This window comes from Pocillopora damicornis, chromosome 7 (genome assembly GCF_964200805.1).
Source record: "Pocillopora damicornis chromosome 7, jaPocDami1.2, whole genome shotgun sequence".
NCBI lineage: Eukaryota > Metazoa > Cnidaria > Anthozoa > Scleractinia > Pocilloporidae > Pocillopora > Pocillopora damicornis.
In genome coordinates, this window is record NC_142676.1 from 12296816 (window position 1) to 12323697 (window position 26882).

Below are 26882 nucleotides of genomic sequence, written 5' to 3' on the forward strand. Positions count from 1 at the left end.
CGGGAAAAAAGTTATCGAACAATTTTTTTAAACATTTAAGGAAATTTTTAAAAAATTGTTCGATGACTTTTTTTTCTGAGGAATCACCCTAAGTGCCACCCTAAGTGACTAAGTGATAGCCTTTCGTAGTCGACCGCTCTCAAGCAGAATAAACCTCGACCAAACCAGCTGATCACGGTACCAATTCCAAGAAACAAACACATTTCTCTACTCTTGCTTTTGTATGAGAGCTGACAACATTTATTCAGTCCGCCTCATAAGACTAGAAAGCTTGAGGACTACTAATTTACTAGTTTTTAGCAATTGTGCCACCCTCATAAAGACATCACTTAATTACTTACTATGTCGGCACCTTGCTCTATCATTTGAAGTCGAAGTTTATCTCTACTCAGCTAAAATTACATGACATAACTGTTATTATCACAGACAGGTGCTTCAGGCCATGGTGCCAACGCTAGTAACTAAAGAAAAAAAATCTTAAAAACAGAAAAAACTTCAAAAATCATGTGAGATTTCGACGGTATTTTCACCTGCGTGGCTTGTTTACGTGGATGTTTTTGTCACAAGTGGAACCAAAAATTTTTGCTTCAGAAGAACGATTAGTTGTTGGCTAACAGTAATCTGTGAGTCACGGGTTCTTCCAGTCCCCTAGCACAGGGATCCAGTTCATTTCTGTCCAATTTTTATAAAAAATGTAATTCAAAATATTTCACAAAGTCAATGATAATGTTAGTAGTAATAATAATAATTATGACAGTGGTTAAATATTTAAATTGCCAAAAAAACAGATCTCTTGTGTTCGCGAAAGACCAAACTTGAAACCCCCTTGAGAGTTTCTCACCATCCAACAAATAACACTTTTGTTTCCTCTGACAAAGACATAAAAGGCGGCACGATCCATCACGATAGATACCCCGCAAGCCATTTTCATTGCACAATATTCAGAAAACCAGCTGTCGTGGGATTGTGTTATGTATTTCTGCTAAGTGACTGCTTACCGTTCTAAGGAGACGTTATAAGTAATGGATCGGTTGAGGAAAAACTTTCCTTTTTCATGCAAGGTATGTCACATGAGTCATAACTTTACATTCTTTCCTTTTTAGGAATTGTTTATTCCTATTCCTATTTTTATCATAACTTTAAGTCTATGGTTATGAAAGCTGAACGAGATTTGACGTTCGATGTATTTTCACATGGTCAAGACTATTGAGTGAAGTTTTGTGACTAATAAGTTTGTTAAACTGAACTGAGTTCCTCAGAGTTTCCTGTGTGTGCTTTGGTAGAAGATGAGAATTTCAAGGGTTTTCAACATATCTAGGCTGCGCTATCGAAGGATTTTCACATCTTAACAGGTGTCTTCTGCCCGTAAAACTGTTAACTGAAAGACTGAAACGATCTTTTGTGTGACCTTGAAAAGGAGGGGATTAAAAATTTCATACGGAGTTCGATGTCTTTATCAAATAATTTTTTTTCCAAAATCATGTTACATAACAATTTATGAGAAGTTTTCATTACCCTTATTTTCTCTGAAAAGCTTGAATTCTTCAGAAAGCTTCCTAGCGTGAGCAGAGTACTGCACAGAACAAAAGAAAACATAACGATTGGAAATTATTTCCCTGCGAGAACTGGGCGAACGAACATATAAATAACACTGGTTTTGCAAAATATGATTGAATTGTATCTAGATTCAGTTTACTAGCTCAAAGACAAAGTCTGAAGCAGCGGTAAAGAAGTTATCAAGGAAAGTTTAGGAGGCATGCAGTGTAGGAGGATATGTTAATTTTAGTTAAAAGTTTGCACCTTAACTTACGCCAATGTTATTTTCGTCAGCGTGAATGAATTGCTCTAATTTAAAAAATTTAAACACCCTTGTAATGATCTGGTTCATTCACCAATTCTGGACCATCATTTCTGTGGGCGATATGTATCCTGCTGGTATTTAGTGTTTTACTCGTTATTACATCTTTCAAGTAGTTACTTTTATTCAGGTAAATTGACCTAGCATGCTAAGGCGTTAGGTCACATATTTCTCTTTTGACTTTCACTCCATGCTAAACTAGCGTGGTGACAAGAGTGACGAGGAATCTTTTTGAGTTGAGGGCTCTAAGTTATTTACGGCCTTTTATCTAACAGCTTTTTCCTGTGAAACTCATTTTTGCGGTCGAGGACAATCCACAAAATTTAAAAGAAAAAGAAATTTTATAGAAAACGTTGGTGAAGGAAACTAATGCTAAATGGATTATGGGACTCTTTCAAAAGATGCCGGCTACCCTAGTGGTAGAATTCAGACACAAAAAAATTACATCCAACATTCATACTTCACATCTGTTGTACCTCGTTTAGTCATGTGGGTAATTAGATAAAATGTGATGAAGAAATATTATGGACATTATTAATAACTTAAACCAAGTTTTTATTTTGTCTTTTCCAGGTAACGTTTATTCTATTCGTGGCATCACACAATCTTCTTGCTCCAGCGGTTAACTTCTTGGTCAAAGCAGGTAAAACGTCCGAAGTTCGAAATAGCCAGCAAAAATCAATCCCCCCTTTCTATGTGCATTGGCTTAAAACAATGGATAAGGGGAGAGAAAGGCTAAGAAAATACTACCGCGTTTTAATTATTCCCGTTTTTCTCTTCTTCAGATTCTTATAAAAGATGGACCTTAAATAATAACGGCGATGAAATTGAGAAGAAGGGGACCGTAACATCGAAGCCATCACCAGTAGGATGGGGCGTCTATCTTGATGGATCACCGGACACCTACGTCAAACTAAAAGGTTACAAAGAGCAATGTTTGGGAAAACCTTCGCAATGTGACTTTACCATCGGGTTTCTTATGAAAATTATTCCCCAATCCGGAGTGCAGTTTTACTTTGGGAATAAAGTGGACAGTCTTTTGTACGAAGGTGTAAACATATACCAAAATCATAATGGCAGATTACGAGTAGAAGTTTTAGGCAATACTACTTACTGCAAATACGTCATAACGCCACCCCAAGGAGTGTGGTTTTATCTGGGGATTGTTTGGAACAGGGTAGGAACCTTGGGTTTGTATTATGACCCATTATCCAGCTTTTCTGACCCTTATTACCACTGTGGAGGTAGAATCGACGGACTGGTAAGGAATGGCACGTACCACCTAGGCAGATACACGTACCCTACTGCGTACTATGACAATTTAGAGATTTGGTATTCCGAACAGTCTCGTAGTGTTTTTGACGAGAGATGGAAAGCAGCATTTGGTAAGTTTGCCACTGTGCGTAAATTGATAATTTACAGAAGTGTCATTACATTTATCCTCTTTCATATTGACAGTATAACAAAACCGCAGAAGTTCAGATTAAAAAGAGTGAAACATAGATTGTTGCAGACGTCTGGCTTGTTAGGTGTACTTATCACATGCTAAAAACTAAGGAGATTAAGAGAATGTACCTGTTTGTCTAAATTATTAGATAATAATTATACAATTAAAGTATGGTCCCGAAGGAAACATTTAGTTTGTTTTCCCGAGAGTCCTAATGTTTCCTGAGACGAAGTCTAGGGAATCATAAGGACTCGAGGGGAAACAAAACTAACTAGTTTCCCGAGGGACCATACATTAAGTGCTTTGTTATATACTTAGACTTTCCCTCAAACAATCCTATGGTGAAAACATACTGTTGTATTGGGCGCGCGGGCAACAACTGCACAATTGCATCCCGGTCCATCCAGAGGTACGTGACCAAGAATTAACCGATCACAGTGCTCGTTTTGTTGAGTGAAAGTCTGGGTATATAACAAATAAGATTATTATTGGAAGAATACCATCATAAAGTTGAGAGAACGAGAACAACTGAAAAAGACATAAAAGGAAGACTGCGTTATCCCTGAATAAGCAAAAAGAGTGTGAACAAAAGAGTCCTTTGTGATGCTTCAGAAACCTTTTTTTTCGGTTATAAGGCCGTGGGTTTGACAATGAAATAATACCTGTCAACCCATTTTTAGCTTATGGCTTACAATTCAGGAAATAAATTTGATTTAGCCTTCTTAGTAATAAATGAATTTCCCTTCCATAGATGTTTTAACGCTGCATAAGAAATCACCCAAACTGCTTACGTTTGCCTTTGTCTTCACAGATGTTAGTGGACAATATACGGTTATACAATTGACCATTATCTTCCCTTACCTGCAATACAAGGCTGGAGACGTTGATCAGGACGAGTTTTCCAACAAAGTAAGAAATGTGACTCAAATGCGCCCATGGCATTCCTTGCTTTTTGTAACAAATCATTCAGTTCCTCAGGTAAATTATTATTTTAACCTTTTTCCTCAGTTGCTTGCCTGTTTTTCAACACAGGTTAAGGAATTATTCATTAACGACGCGCATTTTCGAGACATCAAGGACGTCTCAGTTTCACAAAGGTAACGTCTTTTGTCAAAGCTTCTTTTCATATCCTATTTAGTTTTACAACACCGTTAGGGTACGATAGTCGCCCATTATAGCTTTTAATTTACTTAGTTATCGGTAAATTTAATTTGGCTTTCATCTAATGTTGTATTTCACACTTTTTCGTGTGACGCAGCGATGACAGTAAAACAGCAGAATCATTTACTTTGGAATTTAATCGCACTCAAGACCTTTGGGAATCCATCCTGAATTTACAACTTGCAATGGAAAATGGTACTCTTCTAGGGTCTCCTGGCGTCTTTGATGAGGATTCGTGTCAGAACACTGATGACAGCCATTGTGAGTATGAACTATGCACTGGTGGTAAGGCGGGACGCTAACAAGCAAACCAATTGATTAATTTAGAATCTCTCCAGTTTTTTAGCTCAAAAAGGTCGTCTTTAAATTAACTGAACTGTATAATGAGTATACAATGGATCACGTTATCACCATGGTCTGCTTCTTGACGATTTCTAAGCACAAATGGAAGGAACTTTTTGAGGTCATTCAGACCTCCTCTACTTAATGTAATCCTACGAATTTGAAAAAGCTTCTTTTTCTTGCCGACGTAGGCTATCTTTTATCTAAACAGTATCGAAAGATTTCCAAGAAAATCCCATTATGAAAAAAAAAAATAAGAAAACACTCGTAGGGTGATGTAAAGAGAACTGCCAAAAAATCATTCATCATCCTGATGCCGCTGGTCAAGGTGACTATGCAATCGCTCCCAAATTTTTCATTCGACTATTCTCCGGGCGAGATCTGCAGCACCTCATTCCCATTCTTAGTTGGACTGGAGCGGACTGTGCAAGATGTTTTTGAACATATAGTGAGGACTGAAATTTTCTGGGCGAGTACTTAGTTTTTTAAGTGGAACTGTTTTAACGATTCATTAAAGACGGTGCTTAACTACATTTAACAATGTGTGATAAATCCAAGATGTTTTCTGTTTTGTAGACTCAATCAATCATATGTGAAAAAAGATAACAATAAGACTAAATTCAGCCTATTCTCTGAATTTTCCAGTTTTCTGTGAGATACCTGCAAACTTTACCATAGCAAGGGTCCATGCATCCGCAGCAGAAATAGTATTGGACCAAGTTTTCCTTGAACCGCACGAAAACTATTTCTTCGGATACAGAGTCCTGTATAAAAATCTGGATAATCCCAACTCAAACTGGGCCATTAAAGAGAATATTCGCCGCTATTTGCCACCAAATGCCGTTGAGCACAAAATTTCTTCACTTAAAAGCTATACGAAATACAGCTTTCGTGTCTTTGCGGCATCGTTCAAGTCTGCTGGCCTCATCTCGGAAGCTATTGAATTGAGAACAGATGAGTCAAGTAGGTGGCTTATAGTAAAAATAATTAGAGCACAGAAACTATGAAATTTGAGTTGTTGTCCAATATACTGAACTGAATTTTAACTGTGAACTTTTCTTTCAACGAAGTACTTGTCAGGTAAGGGTTCGAAAGAGTTGTTAGCGATATACCTGATAGGGAAACAAAAATTTCCAAGGACAACTTGCTAGCGTTTTTTGGAACAAGTAGACAATCACCGCTTAGGGAAAATTTTGCTCCAGAAAGTATATAATCTTCATCCAGCCATTAGAAAGGAAATATGAAAATAAGCTCATCATCGTGTTTGGAGATTCTAAAGCGTAACCTGACTGTTAGGAAATCATCATCGAATGCACTAAGACTTCAGCCACACACGCCGCCATATTTGAATTTAACTCAAAGTCAGAGCCGAAAAAATCTAACGTTAAAGAATTCGTTCACACACAGCCGCTGCTCAAGGTATCATAAAACAAATCACTATTTTAGTCTACAATACTCATTTTGTGCAGTTTGTATTCATTCAAACAAAGCTCAAAACAATGGGAAAGAGAGAAATGAGACATAGAAGTAGGTTGCTGAGTAGGATTCAGTATAGCGGCGTTCGTAGTCGGATTTTTTCACACAACTGAGTATAGTTTTCGAAAGGTTACGTTACTCTTTTGAGTCTCAAAGCGCATTCCTTTTTATTTTTTCTTGTTCACTTTTTCATCTCAAATTTTAAGGTTTTTGAATCATACTTCTTCTTTACAAAGCAAATATCGTGGGAACATATATAGTGTAACGTCATCTGCGAGCTTCGAAATTGCCTCAAGGATTGATAGGAATGAAGTATTTTAACCAGGATTTTTGCTTTGAGATATCTGGGCTTCATTTTGTCGAAGACAAGTAAAATGTAAGGTTGTTTGTATCGGGTATTGACTGTCCCCTTCGCATGACTAATGAACACAGTGATTCAGTTGATTTTGCTTCAGCATTATCCTTAACCAAATCTTCCCATTTTCATGACGCGTAGCTCCTAGCATTGGTCCAGAAATTGTTGCCAGCCGAAGCACCAGCCCCACTTCAATCTATGTGCAGTGGAACCACACAATTCCAGAAAATAAAGTCAATGGCATTTTGATCGGTTACACAGTCCATTGGAATGACGGACGTTTTGACCATGGTCACCCTTACAGCTCAAAGGGTGTCAAGGATCTTGAGCTTAACGCCACAAATTACACTATAACCTCACTTCACGAATACTGGCCTTATTCAATTTCTGTGGCTGGACGAACATCGAAAGGAGCTGGAATACGGACGTTGAGGAAAGTGACAACCATTGACGATGGTAAGAACTTCGCGAAATTTTTCCGAATGTTTTCGTAGTCGTCGGAATCGCTCGTAAAATTGTGTTCTCTGTAGTCCTTGAAATGAAAATATTTGGGGATTTTTAAACTGAGCATTTTCTTTTAAGAAAATCGGGTTTCTCGTTAATTGAAATTTCGGGTAACAGTTGACTTCGATAAAAGTTTTAATCGTAAGTTTGAAATACAGGAAAAAACTTTTTAAAGACGTCTTTTTCATGACATCACTTTTTCAGAAACAGATAAATCAATTGCTCATTACAGTTTCCATCAACAAAAGCTGAATTTTTTTAACCAGTTTTTGGCCTTTTTCGGTGGTGTCTCGCTTATTTCTAACCATGAACTCACATGATTCAAAAGAATGCCAAAGGTTCCATCGTAGAGAATGAATCGTTTTGGTAAAAAATCCTAACAATCAAACAGTAAATTCTAAGCAATCTTCCGAGAGGCAACTTGATGCTTGGGCAAAGTGCACACCTTCAGTTTTTTTTTTTTTTTTTTTTGATAAGCACTTATGAGAATGTCGTTATATTTTTGCGAGTCTCACCAATGTTAGAGCAAATCCAGCCTTTAATAAACTTGGATAATTTGTGTTTTTATTTCTGGTATTTCTACAGCTCCTTCAGAGGCACCGTACAACATTCAGCTTCACATGGTGAATGCAACTACTTTAAATGCTATTTGGCAAGATGTGCGTTTTATTCACCAAAATGGCATTATTCTGGGTTACCGTGTTCGCTTTTACCATGCAGATGGCGGTCTGCTATTGTGGAACATGACCGTTAGACCAGACGTCCATGATTTCCTTTTCTCTAGTCTTTCGATCTTCCAGAATTATTCGGTACAGATGCAGGCTTACGCCAGAAAAGGTGATGGGCCGTGGAGTAACAAAGTATATCAGTTGACGGATGAATCAAGTAAGTGAAATGGCGGCGTCAGAATTTATCAGTACATGGCCTCTCCATGCTATATTGCTATATTGCCAACAAATGGGTGATAAGTTGAGATGCCTTGTAAAGGCATGTTCAGGATGAAAATTAACAGTAAGATCGCGTGGAGCTCGAGCTAGCCTGCTCCAACAGTCCAAAAATATTTTTAGCCTCAGCTCGGCGAGTTTCATTCCAGGATTCGTAACCTGGACTCGGTTTTTGTACTAAAGTAATTCAGGAAACAAACTATTTCTTTTCCTTAATTTTTTTTTATGTTTTTCTCTTCATTTCCAGCCCCTATAAATTCTCCTGTCAATCTGACAGCTTACAATGTCAGCTCACGGGAAATTAAAGTTCTTTGGAACTACGATGATAACCCTAGACTGGTTCTTGGCCGCTTGCAAGGCTTCACACTGTATTTTCAGGAGGCCAATGCCAGCGATATTTTCCCAGAAGAGGCAAACTTAAAAACTTTTGAAACTCGTAACAAAACTCTGCGAAGTAAGATCGCCGCAGAATTGAAAATATACCGGCTATACAACATTACTATAGCAGCTCGGACAGCCAAGGGTACAGGTCCCACGAACGAGTCATTTGTGGTCCGAACTCACGGTGAAGGTTAGTTGAGTCAACTTAAAGTTTCAGCGCTCTTAGTTGGATCCTTGTTTAATTAAGTTCTAGCTCTCATATTCTTTCAATGCTGTTACTGACGTTTTCTCGAAGAAGCCACTTCTCCACATGTGCACCTCGAAGACTACACTAATCATTTTTCGTATTCTTCATATTCAAACCGGTAAAATATTCTGACAAGTAGACTCACAATGCCTTCCGACAAGCGTTGTTCGCTAAATGATTCCCTCGACGTTTCACGATCATTGTTATTTACCTTTATTACACCTCGGAACTCATGTAGGTTCTCTCGCACAGCCCTGAATTGATTTAAACTTGATTGTGAGCTACAGGCCTTGGTACATCTCTTTTTTCTGTCTCCCGTGGTTAGTCCCTGGCGCTTCCCCCCAGGCTCTCACTGCCTACAACACAAGTAAGTCCAGCATATATGCCCGATGGCAGGAGATAGTGGAAGACAAACAGCATGGAATCATGCTGGGATACAAGCTGTTTGTATACGAGTTAACAGGTAATGGTTCAAAAACTGTGGAAAATCGCACTTACGGGTTGGATAAAGTGGAGACCAACTTCACAAGACTAAAGATATTCACCAAATACAGGATAGAGGTTCTGGGGTTTAATAATTATGGAGACGGTCCGATTGTGGCTGTGGATTTGTTTACTGAGGAGAGCGGTAAGTAGAAGTTGAATCTTTATTTAGTGTATACTAGTACTCTTCTGTCAAATTAATCGAAGGTCCGGTTATGGCTATTCAGTTGCCCGAGGAAATACCTATATATATGAAAGTGAAATAGAAATAAAGGAACAGCCAAACATACCAAATGACTGACTGATAGATGAACGGACGGGCCCACGGAAGTTCTAAGGGACTAAGTGACGTTTTAACCTACTAACTGACTGACTGACTGACTGAATGAATGGCTAACTAAATGACTAACTCACTGAGTGACTGACTGACTTACTACCTTACTGATTGACTGGCTTACCCACCTACTGACTAACTGACTTACTGACATACTGACTCACTGACTCATTTATTGACTGACAAAATGACTGACTAAATGACGATCTTACTGAGTGACTTACTGACTGACTCTCTAAGTGACTGACTGACTGACTGACTAAATGACAGACTAACAGACTGACTGGCTGGCTGACTAACCTACTCAATGACCTACTCACTAAGTAACTGACTGACCGATTGACCAACTGACTGACTGACTGACTGAATAACTGGTTGACTGACTAACCGTTCCACCGACCGATTGATCTAGTGACCAGGTGATAATGTGAGTAACAGTTCATTTTTCCTCTTAGGATTAGACAAAGATAATTTATCCGTTGCCTTCCACAAACAAAAAGAATTACTTTTGTGATCCTCCTGATTTTTTCTTGAAGTTCTCTGAGACATTTGTGTGAACCAAAATAACTGTACTATCTGGCCGACTCCTCTTATGGCTGCCTTTCACCAAATTGACTTACTGGAGAACGGTCGACATATCGACTAAAATGCCGATTAAGTGGCTGACGTCAAAAAATCTCTGAAGACAGACTTTCTTTGGTAAAATTTATTATTCCGCATTGCTCTTTTGCAGTTCCGAGTCAGCCGCCCTCTAATTTCACTGCTTACAATGAGAGTTCCACCATACTCCTTGCCACTTGGAAACCTGTGCCCAAATGTTGTCGGCTCGGAATTATTCGAGGTTATCATGCAACATTGACAGACCCAAGCAACACTTCGGTGACAACAACAAAAACGGTTATAAGGTCTGGTGTACGGTTCCCGAAGCTGAAAAAGTTTCATACCTATCAGATATCCATTGTCGCATTTACATCTAAAGGAAATGGAGCCAACGTTTCAACGTTAGCGTCTACCGATCAGGATGGTGCGTTAAATTTGTCAAGGGTCATGCAATTTTAAGGCCCTATTAGAAAAACCGAAAGCCCATTCAAACCAAAGCTTAAACAGCTGTTTTGTCAAAAACAGCTTGAAATGAGAGGGGTTAGGTTCTGAAGAAACTGTGGTGCTACATCGGTGGGGGAGTATAACAAGATAATTTGGTTTTATCAACTGAATTGATAATGTAAATTGGTCAGCGTAAAGAGTTTTAAAGCTGACGTTTCGAGTGTTGGCCCTTTATCTTTCGCAGTAACGAAGGACTAATGCTTTAAACGTCAGCTTTTGAACTCTTAAGGGAGGCCAATTTACATTATCAACTCAGTTGATAAAACCAAATTATCACGGTTTGAAATAGTTTTCTTGATAGAAGCTGCTTAAAATTGATGTTTGTAGACTTCCAATTGAGCGCAATGAAAATTAAAGTCATTGATTACTTGAACCTTATACAGAATTGGGTGTTTCAGTTTTCTATTGCTGATTTTTATTTATTTAAAACTGGTTTAAGTAATAATGTTAAATAAATCTCTGTCGTCGTATCTACAACTGGGAAACAATCAATGAAAAATTATTGTAGCCTTCTGTTCTCTTCCGTCCTATTTGAGTAGTGGTTTCTACTTTTGAATTGTAAAATTATCTCCCTGGGTCCATTTAGCTTAAAGATGACGTTAGGTTTAATATGCAAAAAAATTCACTTCTATCAGTTTTTGAAAGTGTAAATTATCTTTGGAACCCTTCATTTCAGTTCCGGACGCACCACCACAGACTGTAACCGGTCATAACGTAAGTCAGACAGAGATAAAGTTACTATGGCGGCCGGTTCCTCTAGACAACCTTAACGGAATTTTGATGGGCTATAAAGGATCTTGCCGGATAGCAAAGGGAAACCAGCCTAGTACTGAAAAGCAGTTCAACAGCTCTGTCTTTGAGGGAGTACTAGATGGATTAAACGCTTTTACGACCTACGCATGCAGTGTCAGGGCGTTTACTATCAAAGGCGACGGTCCACCCAGTTCAGATATACTTGTGAAAACTGAGGAGGAAGGTAAGGGAAATCGACATCACCTGATAACTGATGATTTATAGATTCAGAAACGTGGACACAGCCCCATGCATGCTTCACTATGCATACAGTTCCTGGATTAAGAAAATAATGGCAATGGCAATGGCAATGGATACGTTCTTTCTTTCTTTCTATAAGTTCGCACTTTCATTCGATCATTTGTCAATTCGTTCTTTCGATCCTTCATTTGTTCGTGCGTTCTTTTCCTCCCTCATTTGTCCGTTCTTCCTTTTTCCTCCTTCATTTGTTTGTTCGTTCTATTTCTCTATAATTTGTTTGTTTGTTCTTTTCCTCCTTAATTTGTTTGTATGTCCTTTTCATCCTTGATTTCTTTGTTCTTTTCCTCCTTGATTTGTTTGTTTGTTCTTTTTCTCCTTGATTTATTCGTTTGTTCTTTTCATCCTTGAATTGTTGGTTTGTTCTTTTCCTCCTTGATTTTTCTGTTTGTTCTTTTCTTCCTTAAATTGTTTGTTTGTTTTTCTTTTCCTCCTTTATTTGTTTGTTCTTTTCATCCTTAATTTGTTTTTTTGTTTGTTCTTTTCATCCTTGTTTTTTTGTTTGTTCTTTTCCTCCCTGATTTGTTTGTTTGTTCTTTTCCTCCTTGATTTGCTTGTTCTTTCTTTTCCTCCTTTATTTGTTTGTGCTTTCTTTTTCATTTATTCTCTCAGTTCTTTCTCTCCTAGCCCGTTTAAAAGTTATTTAATTTGTACTAAACTTTGCTAGGTAGGGTGATTTCAATCATCGAAAATAATCTTAGATTGATTTAGTTTTGAGTTAATTCGCTATGTGATTGGTCCAGAAAACGCGCGCCATCCTCTCAACCAATCAGATTGAAAACTCAGGCAACCGCGACTTGGTCACTAGCGTTTTCCGGCACTTCCAGTGATTTACATTTTTACTTTGCGATCTCATTGGTTCCTTGTAATGAATTGCTTCCCTGTGATTGGCTGTTATGATTACTCTGGTTTGGTTTTACAGCACTCAATCGGAATGCGCTTTACTTAATTTTTTTGGTTCACTTAAACATTTGCACTCACAATGCTTTGTCCTTCCTACAGCACCTCGAGTAGCGCCAACAACCTTTCAAGGGATAAATTCAAGTTCAACTTCTATCTCACTGCAGTGGAGTAATATTTCTGCCATGGACGTCGCCGGAGTACTTAGAAACTTTCACATCGCTTATCGCGAATTAGACACAGCTGACAACACAACGCACACCGTAACTGTGCCACTAGCGAACCTAACATTTGAATTAACTGACCTAAGGAAATACACCAACTACAGTCTTGAGATTATGGGAGTTACAAAGTTTGTCGGGATAGGCACGGAACCGATAATAGTTTCCACTGATGAAGACAGTAAGTTTAAGCTTTTCCTTTTAATTCCTTGATATACCTCGGTGGACTTTGATTCATTAACAGACAAGTGAGTGAATGAATAGATTGATGAAAGAAAGAAGGAAGGAAAAAAGAAACGAGTGAGGAAATAAATGAATGAATAATTATATAATTGAATTGACCATTAGTATACGTGTACCTTGATTCCTTCCTCAGATTAATTTCATTTCGTATCCGTAAAAGTTGCAAAACCAGCCCAAAACTGTATGAGACCTCCACTGCTTTACATGCTACAGAGAGGTCAATCAATAAAAGGGAAAAAAAAGACGAAAGAGATAAATGATCGAAAACGTGAGCTCACAGAGCAATCCGCGTAAATATAACTGATGACATGGAATTATAAGATGTCTGCTATCATCCGCCTTTATTTCAAAATTTAATAAGTTCTTACATAACCATCTACCAATAGGCAAGGTTTGACAAAAAATCTCGGGGCAGGTTTTCTTTTCAGGGCGATTGACCATAGTGATATAATAAACCAATTAGTATCATTGAGGGTCCAAATTTTGCATTGTGTAGTTCCAAGTCTTCCTCCTCAAGACATCAAGTTGCAAAATTCCAGCTCCACAAGCATATTTGTTCAGTGGAAACCAATCCCTAAACACAACGTTCATGGTAAACTCCTGGGAATCAAGCTTTTATATCGATCTGCACCAAGAGACAACAGCATAGTGTTCAGGTCCCACGCAAGGCGTTCGATCGTGAGCGACTGGTCCGTGTACACCGATATTACTTTACCTCCGAACGCTCTTTCCTATAACATAACGTCTCTCGAGAAATTTACGAACTATTCTGTGGAAATAATGGGTTTCACCTCAAAAGGAGATGGAAATGTTAGTCACAGGTTTATTGTATCTACGGATGAGGATGGTCAGTATGGAAATTATTTATGTTCATCCAGTTGCTACTTACATTTTCCTTATTTAATTCGACTGGAGTGACAGAAACCCTCACGCCAATGATTGGTTGGTCCAATAATTTAGAATATGCACAGTGATTGGCCGCTGATTATAGCCCACAACTGATTGATGTTGAGAAACCTAAAATGCCTTTGTAGCCACTCAGCTAAGTTGTAAATTGCCTTAAAGCACAAACGGATTTAGCTTGAGTGGTGCATGGAACTAGTCAATTCATATTTGAAAGGGTTTTTTCATGGTCGTTTTCCCACATTTTATAAATTCATCGAAAAGAAAATCGGCAAAATCAAGGTATTAACTACTGTTACAGAACAATCCAACACTAATAACCGCAATTACCTTCGTTCACTCTAGAGTTCTGATCGTCATTGTTTATGTTTGAAATATTTTTGCAGTTCCTAGTATGCCGCCAGCGTCTCTTACTCCCATATCCCGCAGTGGGGACTTCAAAATGGATGTCAGTTGGGAACCAGTGCCGGATGGTTTTGTACATGGAATTCTGTTGGGATACCGCATTTACTATAGAAAGGTGCAAGAGTTAGGAAGAGCCTCTACCTCTGAGACGGAGGCTGTGTCTGTTGGACCTTTTGAACAGAACACCACAGTAACGATGCTGAAAAACTTTGCAGTTTATGATTTGCAAATTGCAGCTTTCACGATCAAAGGAGTAGGAGTGTTGACCGATATCAAAGATGGATGTAAGTTCTCGTTTTGGTGATATTCATTGACTGACAACATACCCGCTGAAAAGAAAAGCGGGGAAAGGGAGAGTCAAACTTGTAAAAAGAGGTTACCAAAAGTACACATGATCCAGACTTTTAAGTTTAGTCGTCAAAACAGGAAACTGAGATGTGCAACTCATTAGCCATAAGCGCCCAGTTTCTTTATTTGCCAAACTTATCTTGATATATTTAGTCACCTACCACTTTTCTCGTCATCCAAAGAAATAATGCATTTCTTTTGTGGCAACTCTTTTGCGTTGATCTGTCGGTTGAAAACCTTTTAACGGCAAGGAAATTCCGAAGTGTTTATAATGTGCTTAATTGCTTTTCAGCGACTTGCAGGTGCCCCCGAGAGTTTAAAACGACCTGGTACCCGTTCCCCCCGTATATCACATACGAAAACGGCACCGTGGGCGGCTTCATCCCACGAATCCTGGAGGGGGCGGTGGAATATTGCTGCAGTGACTGTGTCCTCGCCAATGGCAAACCTGCAACTACTATCGACTTTGTGCTTGACGGAAAGGGAGGCCTCGCGCAGAAGAGTGGCGTCGAGGCTCTGATTAGCAGCATCGATTCACAGACCGATTTCAGTACGCCAGTGAATGGGTTCCACGGGCAGACACATTACTCTCTGTACAGATACGTCAAACTAGCAGAGTCCCCCGGAGTGGGTTTCATCACTGTGATGAATCCACACGAAAAAGCCATCGCAATTGCAAATGTTTTTATTCGGTCATGGCCGCTGCTCCTCCTCTCCATAATCATGATGGTCGCAGTTGGAATTATAATGTGGTTGCTGGTATGTAAAGCCATATAAGGCTCGTTTGAGAAATCAATTTTAGGGTGGCTCTTAACAGTACTGGAATGAATGTCTGTAGAAATACGCCAGTGACTGTGCTCTGATTCTGTCTTAGCTGTTTAAATCCCTTGTTTTTCCTTCAACCCAAAATATTCATAACATTGCTCTCTATTATGATAAAGTATAATAAAACTGTCGCAGTTTTATTTTTTTACTTTCACCAACCAATCTGATGTATCTGACTTTCATCCTACATAAACAATAGAGACCTCATTAACAAAAAATGCAAGATATATTTTCCTTCAGGACGCCCGATCTAACAGTCAAGAGTTCCCAGGCTCTTTCACCCGAGGGGCCCCTGAGGGACTTTGGTGGGCCTTTGTTACATCGACGACTGTGGGGTAAGGCGAGTTTATCAACAATTCGTACGTGTCTTTACATACCACAGCTGATAAAGTTGTCGGACCTGATAAGTCAACTTTTGTTTTCGTTAACTGTGGCCGCGTCGCTTCTTCTAACCAGAAATGAAAATTTATTTTTAAATGGGTCATGTCTTATATACCTCATCGCCCATTACTATCTGAACTTTTTTCTTAACATAGAGCAACTTAGAGTGTTGCTTCCCTCCCTTGATAGTGGAGTGGGTATGGTGCAGATGTGAGAGCGCTCGCAACCCTCTGCTATGGCCCGGGTTCGATTCCGAGAACTGGCGTCACATATGGGTTGACATCCGTGTATACTCTTGGATGGAGGCATGTGTCTTACTCAAGTAGCGGCAAGTGGACAATGATGATAACCAGATTCAAACCCAGACCACTTCATCCCTCCCGGAATTATTATTCTGTAATTAGGTGAATAGAATAAATCGAACCTAGGAGTAGAGTCACGATCCGAAGAGTAGTTCTTCGTCCACTGATACCTTGAAATTTGGCTCTTGTGCAGGTATGGTGACCGCTGTCCGAGAGGAGTGTTTGCTCGCTTATTTGCAATTTCTTGGACATTGAGTGGTTTGGTGGTTATTGCCATTTTAACTGGAAGAGTCGCCACAGTTCTCACGGAATTTGGTTATAAAGGGCCCTACATACAACTCTATGGTGCAGAGGTTAGTCATTTGGTCAAAATTACAGAGTTGGGTTAGTGTGCTCGATAATTAACAACTCGTATTAGTCGATAAAAGTGCACAACAAAGACAGCCTTGCCTCTTTCAAAATTATAACCTGAAAAACCAGGTGCTGGGTGTTTTAGTTTGTCTTGTATAGCCTGTCCGCAGGCCCTCATGGGTAGCGCTTCGGGAAGATCATTTCTTCGAAATTGTGAGGCCTTAGGCAACGCAAGCCAGGGAGAAGTTTGCGGGGGTCTGGCACTGATAGTGCCAGACCCCCGCAAACCTCTCCCCGACTCCGGTGACCCGTCTCAAAACTTGGGCGGAGAAACGCACATCTTGCAGCGCTGATAATGAGGGCGTGCTTCAAAGCTATGCCTTGAAATCCTCCGCTCTGACATATGAAATAAGAAATTCGCAAAATTAATCTCTTAGATAAATTATTCTTTGTTTGCCCATATTTCTTTTGCTGACAATACATTTTGGCCTCTAGGTTGCAGCTATTGCGAACAATTCTGATTTTCGACTAGGTGTGCGGAAGAATGCACGGATGAACACAGGTAAATATTCGTTTCAAGGAACAAAGTCTTTTCAGGTTCATTTTTTTCTCGAAGTTGTTCATTCTACGTTAGAAAAACAATTGAAGAAACGTCTGCAGTGTACCTTTCGCATTAAGTCCTTCTCTGGGTTTGAGTTTTCTTTCAGCTTGTCCCCGTGATACCTTTGATCTTCACTAACTTCACAATTTCCTCCTTAAAATTTTCCAGTCCGTAACTACAAGAGTTATGAGGAAATTAGCCGTGCTTTGGCAGACCAGGAAGTAAAAGGCGCTTTGGTGGACCTTTATGTGCTGTCCTCTCACAACCACTTGTTTAATGACCCTCGCTTCAGGATCGTTCGGATATACGATTTCAAGACCAGTTATGGGGTGGTCCTTGCAGGGAACTCTATGAAGCTGGAGCAGTGTTTTACCGAGCATATCAAGGCTTACTCAGGCAGTGTTTTCCAGAAAATTGAAGACAATATCAAGTTTCTCAGGGTACGACTGCATGAAAATTTTAGCTTTTGTGAGAGCCCCCTAGAAGTTAGTTAGTTAGAGGGGTCCATGTTCCTTACTTTCTTCTTTTGCAATAGTCCACCGAATACAATTTTACATTTTTCATAAACTTTAGCTTTTCAATTACCCCTGATCACAGAAATTGTTCCAATTTTCCTTCCTGACTCTTCAGGTATGTTCTCCTCCATTTCTGAATGCTACTCATCCAAACTCTTCCAAGCTTAGACAAGTGTAACAAACTGATCAGTTTTTTCTTTCTTTCTTCTCTAAAAAAAGCTTGGTTCCAGGCCTCGATCCACTATTCAGAATCTTATAACAAGAGAATATAAATGAAATATTATGCGGTTGAAATATGAAATCAATGATGGGCAACCTTTCTTGTCAGATACTGACTTCGCAAGTTGCTCTATTCGATGAAGGTTATTATCGAAATACAAACACTTCGTAAAGGCGCGTTCGATATGACGTGGTAAACGGGTTTTGTTGTTTTGTTGTTTGTTTGTTTTTAGGAACCAGATCATAGCCCGGCCGAGCAAAATTCTACAGAGCTGTTCAGTATCACCTCTCCACAGTTCATCATCGCCGTCTCGATCATCGGGTCACTGTTGATATTAGCTTGTGTGCTCGGAGTTGTCTACGAAAGGCGACGAAAGAAACCTGAAGGTTAGTTTTGATCCAAAAAATTCTATGACGAGTTGTACGGATGAGCTAAATAATACACGCATTTTGATGATCTATTGGAAGACAGTCGCCTCTACAACGTCAACAAGTTTTTGCTTACTCCCGGCTTATATCACCACGATTATTCGTTAGAATGATCAAGAACCTTGTGTCCATAACAACGTAACATTTTTTTAATGATGAACCTTTCTGACTTTTTGCAGTTTTAATTAAAAGCAAGGACCTTAAGAACGAGATGTCGCAAGTTTTACACAGCTTTATTGCCAGATTAAAGGAAAAGCTAGAAGTGATTTCAAAGCGGCACAGGGCAGAGAGATTTCACCTAAAGCACACAGAAAGAGAGCGAGACCAGCAAGCAGCGAGTACAGTACAGAAGTGTTACGAAGTACTGAGCTTGCGTGACATCCGACAAGAATGGTCCCCACGCGACGGAACTGTCAGAAGTGTTACACCATCGTTGCCTAGCACAAACTTGTACAATCTAAGGCCGAGGCTATTTAGTGAGGCGAGATATGATTCGTCTCCCAATGTTGTAACAAGTCGGAAACTTCCGTTAAGGAGAAAATCCGGGTTTAACCTTCCTGTCCCACTAGAGCCAGAAGTTCGCATTATGGATCAAACAAACCTTTAGATGTTCTTTGTAACAAGCTTTTTTCATTCATGCCCGTAGAGGCAAAAACGTTTCCCCGAAAATGTTCCAAAATGGGCAAAATGGCATGAGAATTTGTTCTAGAGCTTATTAAAACTTTCTTGGAAAAGATCCCCCAGACCCCGACCCGGCCCACTGTAATACATTACGATCGCTACAACTGCCAGGTCCCCTCACTTCAAAAATACGTTCCTACCGGCAATATGTTTGTTCCCGCTCGGGCCAATCACCTGTTTCGATGACGCGTCATGCGTGATAGGAAACTTGGCGTTGTAAAACGAGAGAAATATGCTTGTCTCCTGACAAAAACAATTTTTTTCTCTGATGGTAACTTTTATGGTCTCCTGTAAAGAGATGGCTAAATGAGAGGGTACACTGCAAGAAACATTAACATTAAATTGTTCAAAGCTGGGTTAAGATAACTTGGGGATAGTGTGAAATTTGATTTTAGATCTGAAAGCTTGAAGAGCCAATTCAGTTTATTTCTTTTTTACTACAATTAGATAAGTGAATGCTCTAAAACAATGGGTAAAATTATTCCAAAACGGCTTTTGAACAGAGAAATATAGAAACCTGGATTGAAATTAAACCCTGGGTTAGCGCTAATCGGCCCTTGAACAACTGGGCCCAGATGTCTAAAATTTAAAGCCGCACCGTAATTGCCGAAGTAAATACTATTACGGCTATCAAAAACTTCATCTTTTACGGCAACAGGATTAAAACTGAAATAGGAGGTGTAAATTATAAATCTTGCTCTTGGTTTATGGATAAAAACGACCTCAAAACTGTGAATTAACATAGTCAGTGAATTCGTCATGTTAGTAGCGAACTCGAACGTACCGCTGGAAATCGACAAGTAGTGCCTGAAACGGGCGTGAATCAGAACAAGTTTCACTCGCTAGTGATAACTGATTAATCTAAAACCACTTTACATCGAGCGCGCTGAAAGATACGCAGGCCACGTAGTACTTCATTGAATATCCTTTGTTCTGTGTTGTGGTCAAAAATTGACAAACATAAGCTCTCGCTATTGTGTGAATAGTTCTCAGGTTGTTCCGCAATGCACACTGAAATTAACATACGACGCTTTCAATATTATGTAATAGTTCTGAAAATACTTTCGACAATGTTCCGATCTCTTCTCTCAGATCACACGAAAATATATATAATAAATGTGGAACGAACTGACTTTTTTGTGGAACGAACTGACTATTTTTGGAACAATCCGACTTGGAACGATCTGACTATGGAACGAAATGACCGTAAACCGACAGACAGAATGAGGGTTATGAATAAGCTCTGAAAATTGCAATTTTTACGAAAGTTACTAGTGGAATGGTCGCAGCTAGCGGCCACTAAGTTGCAAGCCTCATCTCCCTTTCTTCTCTTAACGGCCTCTAGTCAAAAGTAATTTCGTAAAAAGACGTTCTTTTCTTCCTCAAGATGATCATCTCACACCTGGAGCTTGGGCTGCATGTGGTCTTAAGTCAAGCCCTTTTTCCAGTTCCCGGCGCCATATTGGAATAATAATCACGTTCACGTTTCACGTTCTAATGCACTTTTCAATGCGATTTCTCCCTTCAAAATGGTTCTTTAATACAATACTATGGAAATTTCGTCATTAGATGACATCCAGAAACTCGAAGCAAAAGATTTCAGGGAGATTTTAAAATCTAATTCAAAATCGACGGGCGGAATTAGAGCCGACTTAGTGTCAAAAGTTTATGCTTTGCTGATGTGACACGTCCTTTCATCAAGTAGTGGAGAAAACCGAGAACTTCTTACAGATGCCCAGGACCTAGAACAAAACCAGAGCGACTTCAAATACTAAGCAACTGTGGTAAGGATTTCAGCCCTTGGATGGTCGAGCGATCTCCGTAATTTACCTGAGATTAATTTCATTCAGCTTTACGATTACCTTGTTGTTTCACGAGAATAACGCCACATCGTGTTGAGAGGAACGCATCACAGGAAGTACCATAGAAGTTGTTCAGTATGGCTTAGAAAGCGAGGCAAAGGCTGTAGCCCTCTAGGTAGAGGAGATTTGTTATTGCTGCTGTTGTTGATGTGGTACTTGTTGTTGTACCATATTCTTCAGCTAAAGTTGTTCCCATTTTGTTTACCAAGATGTATTTTAGTTTGCCATTTGTACATTGTATCTTATGGTAAACTATACAATAGAGCCTGTATAGCCACTTGATTATAACCTTCTTTCTATCAACCCATGAGGGAAACTGTAACTAACAGATGTCATAATATTTTGAAACCCATGTGGCCCAGGACAACTTATGCTCGTCATACATTGAAAACCATTAGAGTTTGCACTCATGGTAATTTATTAGATGGCAAGACAGCATTGAAAGAATCAGACCAAAATATTAGACAATTTAAAAACTCCCAAAAGTGACTGATTCATGTAACTTCTCCCTATAATATCCAAACACTATCCAGCAAACAGATAATGATAATACTGAAACTTATCAGGCAGAAGTTATCTTGATCTTACATCAAATTCTCATAACTTATTTACAAGTAAATGTGTAGCAACTAGAAGGGAGAATTAACAATCAGATCTTGGGTATTTAAGGGTTAAAGGAAGAGAGCAGAAATGCTTCCTCTCAGCTACTAATCTCAGCAATACTAGTCCTTCACACACATTTAAGTTTCTGTCAGTGATAAACATTTAGTGAATTGATATTCCCATTCTTGGCACTCAGAGGCCTTCTGGCACAAATGTTTGCTATACTAGTACTTCTTGCCTTGTTTTAACCAATGTTATGATAATATAATTTTGAGATACTTAAAAGATTGAGAAATATATCCAAATCAAGATATTCATTTTATACTGTTACAGTTGATTGATACATAAAGCACACAAAATATTTTGTGAGAGTTCCATGTGGCATCCATAATGGATTACTATGCTATCATGAAAAACAAAAACAACAACTACTGAAAACTGCTTTTGTCACAATTGCTACCAAATTTGTGTCAGTTTTTTGGGTCTGCCATAATAAGTGAAAACTCTGAAGATACAGTGTCTTGGTTATTTTATTAAAAGCAATTACTTTCCAAGAGTTTCTCTGCTAGGAGTGTTTCAGGAAAGCCATGTAGTAAACAGGTGAGTAGTACTGAACTTATTGACTTACTGCCGCAATGAAAAAAAAATCTATCGAACTTAAAACAATTCAGGTACCTAATTGAAAATTTGTACTAATTTTGCAACAATAGTCACCCTCATCCATAATTCACTGAGAATAAGATAAGTATAGAACGATAAATACTTAGCAAAAAAACATGCCTCCGTGCATAAACTTGAAGAAGTAAAAGCTCGTAGGCAAACCATTGGGGCCATAAAATGTATTTGAACAACCAAAAGCGGCACACTACTCTCCTTTCTTTTTGGGAGAAAAATTAGCTTTATCGAGATTTTGGCTAGGACCATCCATTTTCCTTAAAAATCAAACAATTTCACTGCCTAAATGTGGATTTCATCAAAAGCGCTCAGAGATTTAACACGAGTTACCCCCAGCCTCGTTCTCACGTGTGCGCGGTTGCATTTCCAATATGGCGCTAGCTCCGACCTGTAGGTCGGAGCTAGCGCCTAGCGACACGGACAACCAGAGAACTGGAGCCATTCGTGTATTTCACCGCTGACAGGAATAGCTCCGACTCAAACGTTTAATAACTTTTTTTCAATGATTTTTTAATAATTTTGTGGAAAGCCATATTTCTCCAGCAGAGCATACTGTAAATTAAAAACATCGGGCGCAGCGTCACGCAACATTGCGTGATTTTCCAAACGTGAGATGCAGTTGCTGCATTATTTTAAGACTTAAGAACTACATGGCCCTGTAGTAATAAAAGAAGACTTCATTTGCAAGCACTGTAGACTTCAACATAAGAAGAATCTAATAAATCGCTCTTTCAGTTTTTATCTCAGTGTATGAATTATTTAGCCAGAACGAAAAAAAAATTAATATACGCATGAGTTGGAGCCATTCCTGTCTGCGGTGAAATACACGAATGGCTCCAGTCTCTGGTCGTCCGCCTAAACTGACTAAATGAGTTTTGTCAGCGGAGCTTGTCAGCGGATGACTTTTTCATCGCCGGAATATCGCTGAACGATCTCGCTGATCAAGATAGACTCTGCCTTCTCTTGATTATGTAAGTAGCCATTTCTTGATTGACTCATCGGTGTTTTCACATTGATATTTCATTGTTCCGCTTCGAGACACGCGGTTAACCATACTCACGAGCAAGGAGTTAAGATATAAGTATTAACTTTTATTATTTTTATCATCCAATCACGGGTCGGAGCCATTCCTGTATTTAGTCGCTAGTACTGTAAAAAAGGTCTCTTCGAAACACATAATGGTTTACAACGTGTAAGTGACAACGTGAAAGGCGACGTGTTAGAGGCGGAGATGTGTAAACCTTTTCGTTTTCTGTAGAAACCGAAGCATTTTATCGTCTTAAATAATGTATGATATTTTCTGACTTGCAGCCAATGATGAAACGCCTGACGAAAACAAAAATGACGTAATTCTACTTTTTTTATATAAGCAACTGAATTTAAAATTTTTGCCCAACACGGATAAACTATTTCGATACAAAACTTGCAAAATGGCCGAAGACCAAAGCAATCCTTTTCTGACTGCTACTATCATTGGCGATTGTGGAAATTCTACCAGTGGTGGATCAGAACCAAAATATGTTCCACTAGCCGCTGATCTTGTTCCCGTTGAAGTAAATAGCTGGTTCGTGGCAATGGAAGCGAAAGAGTTATTGAAGAAGTATTCCCCAGAAACTGAAGCGAGAGAGTTTCTACCGAAAACTTCCAAGTATCGTTGTAAAGAGAAAATGATAGCCGCTATAGGCTCAGAAGAGATGGTTTACCCCGGAGATTGCGGACTGTTTTCAACCATTCTAACAGCCTACAACAACCACTGGACACTTCGAACGTCTCCCGATGACTGGTGGTTCTGCGTGATCAGGCGAGTGGCAGGTGCTATCGAAAAAAACGCCAAGAAAGATTCCGTACGTAAGATGTTTGTTGATCACGAAGGAAAAAAAGAAATTGAAGTGGAAGTACCTGACACCACCATCTACACTGTTGACTATAGCTGGTTCTTTGATCAAATGGCAAAGGGAATACGAAAGAACGTCAAAGTACCTGAGTTCGTTGATGGAGTAACGGCGGATTTTAGCACCACAACACCAGTGCAGAAGGTCGTCTCACAGATTGTGTTGATGCATTCGGTTCAGGAGTATTTTAAGTACAGCATGATGCTTTTGTGTGGCATTCCTGCTGTGGAAATGCTGGGCACTGAGGACGATTGGAAGAAACTTAAGTCCAAACTTAAGGTAACCTTAGATCCTTGTGTGCACCCCCCCCCCTTAACCCTAACCCTAACCCCCCTCCTTTTGCCTTGCAGTGATAGGAGATAAACTTAACCTATTTATCACGATCTGCTTTTTGGGCCACTCAAGTCCCAGATTTTTTCCTTCTGACCCTAATACTCTCACTCCCATACAAGGGTGTAGTTAAGGGCACTTGTACTTGATGATGGGGAAAAATCCTGAAGTGAGCGGTGCAAACTGTAAGAAAGTGCAGGAGAAAGGGAAGAGAAAGAGACCTTACAGTTTCATTAGCAAATTATTTTTATTTCTACCCCTCCTCCACAACCATCATTGCAAAAACTGTTGAAACCACAAGGTTGCGCAGTTGTCACCATAAGAATGTGGCAGCCTCTTTGTTAAAGATCAAACAGACATATCTCAGCTTTTTTGACAAGCACATGTCCTCAAATAACCTTGATTAACTAGTTTCTATAAAGTTCACAAGCCAGCCCCTCAACAGTTGGAAGTTTGAACCTTTGTCAGGTTTGTTCACAGTATTTGTGTACTTTGTACATAATTGATGGCTAAGTAGTGCACTAGATATACCCACTTAAATAGCTGATTCATTTATCCTTTTTTAGGTGCTGCGAGCACTGCTTGAACCTATCGAGAATGACCTTGATTTACAGACAGAATGGTGGAATGCTGTGGAAAATGTGTTTAACAACTTGGTGGCTACCTATTGTGGGAACCCAGACAAGAAATGGTGGAGTCATATCATTTCTTACAAGCAAGAGTTCGGATCTGGAAGCCCTGAATACCAAGGGTGGATAACAGAGTTTTTGGAAGGCACAAACAGGGTTCTGACCATGAGCCAGTTATCAAGTGGTATCACTAGTGTGCCCCTTGAACTTAAAAACCCAGGTGGCTTGCAAGACACTGCTACACTTGTGGCAGGAATGGCAGGTTTCACCATGCATAACAAGGACACTACAAGTGTGTCTGTGCAGCCATACCAAGGCTGGTGTCTTTTTTTAAAAGAAGACTCTCCATTTTGCCAAAATTCTCTGAGTGGTGGAAAATAGAGGACCTGTATCTTGGGTAACAAAGCAATTCTTTAACTTGTTTTGATTCATTTTCAGTTCGTATGTGGGATGTTTTTACCCAGTATGTAAACAAAAATCTGCATCCTAGCAGTTAATTTACATCCAGAAATATTATAGCCCTCAGATAGTGTAAGAAGTACTGACAAAAATAAATATATAGCATTCATGTTGAAATTGATATGACAAAAAAGTGGAAATGTTGCTTTAGAGGTGAACCAATAAAGACAAGTAAAACTTTTGTTACTGACTTTCACAGTTAGACCACAGGTTTGTTAGGGAATGGGTAGAAGTGACAAAAATGTCTTACCCAAAAATCCCAGCTCTGCTCAAAATACAAAAGATGACTCCATAGATTGGAATGTCCCTTTATTAGTAAATTCAACACTAAAGGAACCCCTAGAGGTATGTACGGCTCTCAGTTGAACTGAAAAGTGTTCCAAAAAGATTTGTGAGGTTTCCAGGGCTACAGTCTCAACTATTTTTAAAGTTTTCATTCAGCTACTAAAGGTCGTAAAGATGTCACCAAAAATAAAAAAAGTGGAATAGAATACTCAGTGACACACTGATTTATGTAAGTGTTTGTTTTGATTTAACCCTTTCTCCCCTTAACAGTGGTATTCATATTCTCCACACTGTTCTCCTTACATTTCCTCTGGTACTGACTAGGAGAATTTGTTTGACAATCAGGAGCGTTCTAAATTGGTGATCATTTCCTTAATGTATGATTCAAGGATAATACTGCAAAGAGAAATTGGCAACTAGTCCCTCTTAGAGGTCAAGACAAAGGAAACACAAAGTATACCCTACTGCCTGACCACTAACCACAGATAATTTGCCAAATTAGCCACTTATGAAGCTGGTTCAGTCCCCAAAATTAATCTGGCATGCAGCTTCAAGCTCCTGTTTATTTTTCAGGATCATTATCCTCGAGTGCCATGTGTTATACCAATCCATAAACTAGTATCCCAGGAAAAGGTTACACTTGTACTCTCACTTGCCCAACCCTTTACACCCAAACATTAGTTGGCATATTCTATATACTGTTCTCAATACATTTCCTGAAGTGCTGAGATGGAGAATTTGTTTAACAATTTAGAATTTTTAAGTGATCATTTCCTTTATTCTTGAGACCTTAATTTGGGATTTGGGAGTGATTTTGTCAAGAGAAATTAGATGCTTGACACCTAGGGAGTCAAAGGGTAAAACCTCCCACCCAAGAAGTCTCTGACCCCCTCTGAAAGTTTCTTTCTCTCCCACCATTTCTCTGTCACATTGCACAAGATGGCAGCTATTACACATGACATGATGAATAACTATTTTAGTGAATGAAAAAGGGTTACTACTCATAAAAATTTGAAATTTGTTTTTAACTTCTTTAGCCAAACAATTGATGAGTAATCTGTATGCTCGATTCACAAACCAACCATACCTTGAAACTTTGAGTCATGACTTCCACATTTTAACTTGCTAGGACATCTT

The 26882-nt window shown here is 39.2% G+C and overlaps 2 protein-coding genes across 4 annotated transcripts; both read left to right on the top strand.

Moving 5' to 3' along the window:
• Positions 1 to 1022: 1022 nt before the first annotated feature.
• Positions 1023 to 19078, top strand: LOC113668361 (protein sidekick). Its single transcript, XM_089213623.1, has 23 exons — positions 1023 to 1061; positions 2432 to 2501; positions 2644 to 3243; positions 4117 to 4214; positions 4338 to 4402; positions 4564 to 4727; positions 5454 to 5771; positions 6781 to 7095; positions 7729 to 8028; positions 8335 to 8658; positions 9041 to 9343; positions 10266 to 10556; positions 11313 to 11612; positions 12689 to 12988; positions 13547 to 13897; positions 14340 to 14642; positions 14999 to 15465; positions 15772 to 15866; positions 16408 to 16567; positions 17061 to 17127; positions 17335 to 17606; positions 18134 to 18287; positions 18509 to 19078. The coding sequence occupies exons 1-23, from the start codon at positions 1023 to 1025 to the stop codon at positions 18934 to 18936; spliced, it is 5784 nt and encodes a 1927-aa protein (XP_089069749.1). The 3' UTR covers positions 18937 to 19078.
• A 3696-nt stretch (positions 19079 to 22774) lies between these two features.
• Positions 22775 to 25642, top strand: LOC113668355 (uncharacterized). Of its 3 annotated transcripts, none has more exons than XM_027184242.2 (3): positions 22775 to 23121; positions 23462 to 24321; positions 24939 to 25642. In XM_027184242.2, exons 2-3 carry the CDS (start codon positions 23581 to 23583, stop codon positions 25380 to 25382), a joined length of 1185 nt encoding a protein of 394 aa, XP_027040043.2. In that variant the 5' UTR covers positions 22775 to 23121; positions 23462 to 23580; the 3' UTR covers positions 25383 to 25642. The 3 variants fall into 3 exon arrangements, with proteins under 3 accessions (XP_027040043.2, XP_027040044.2, XP_089068253.1); XM_089212127.1 differs by lacking the exon at positions 22775 to 23121 and adding an exon at positions 23186 to 23342; XM_027184243.2 differs by lacking the exon at positions 22775 to 23121 and having other exon boundaries at positions 23163 to 24321.
• The last annotated feature ends 1240 nt before the right edge of the window (positions 25643 to 26882 follow it).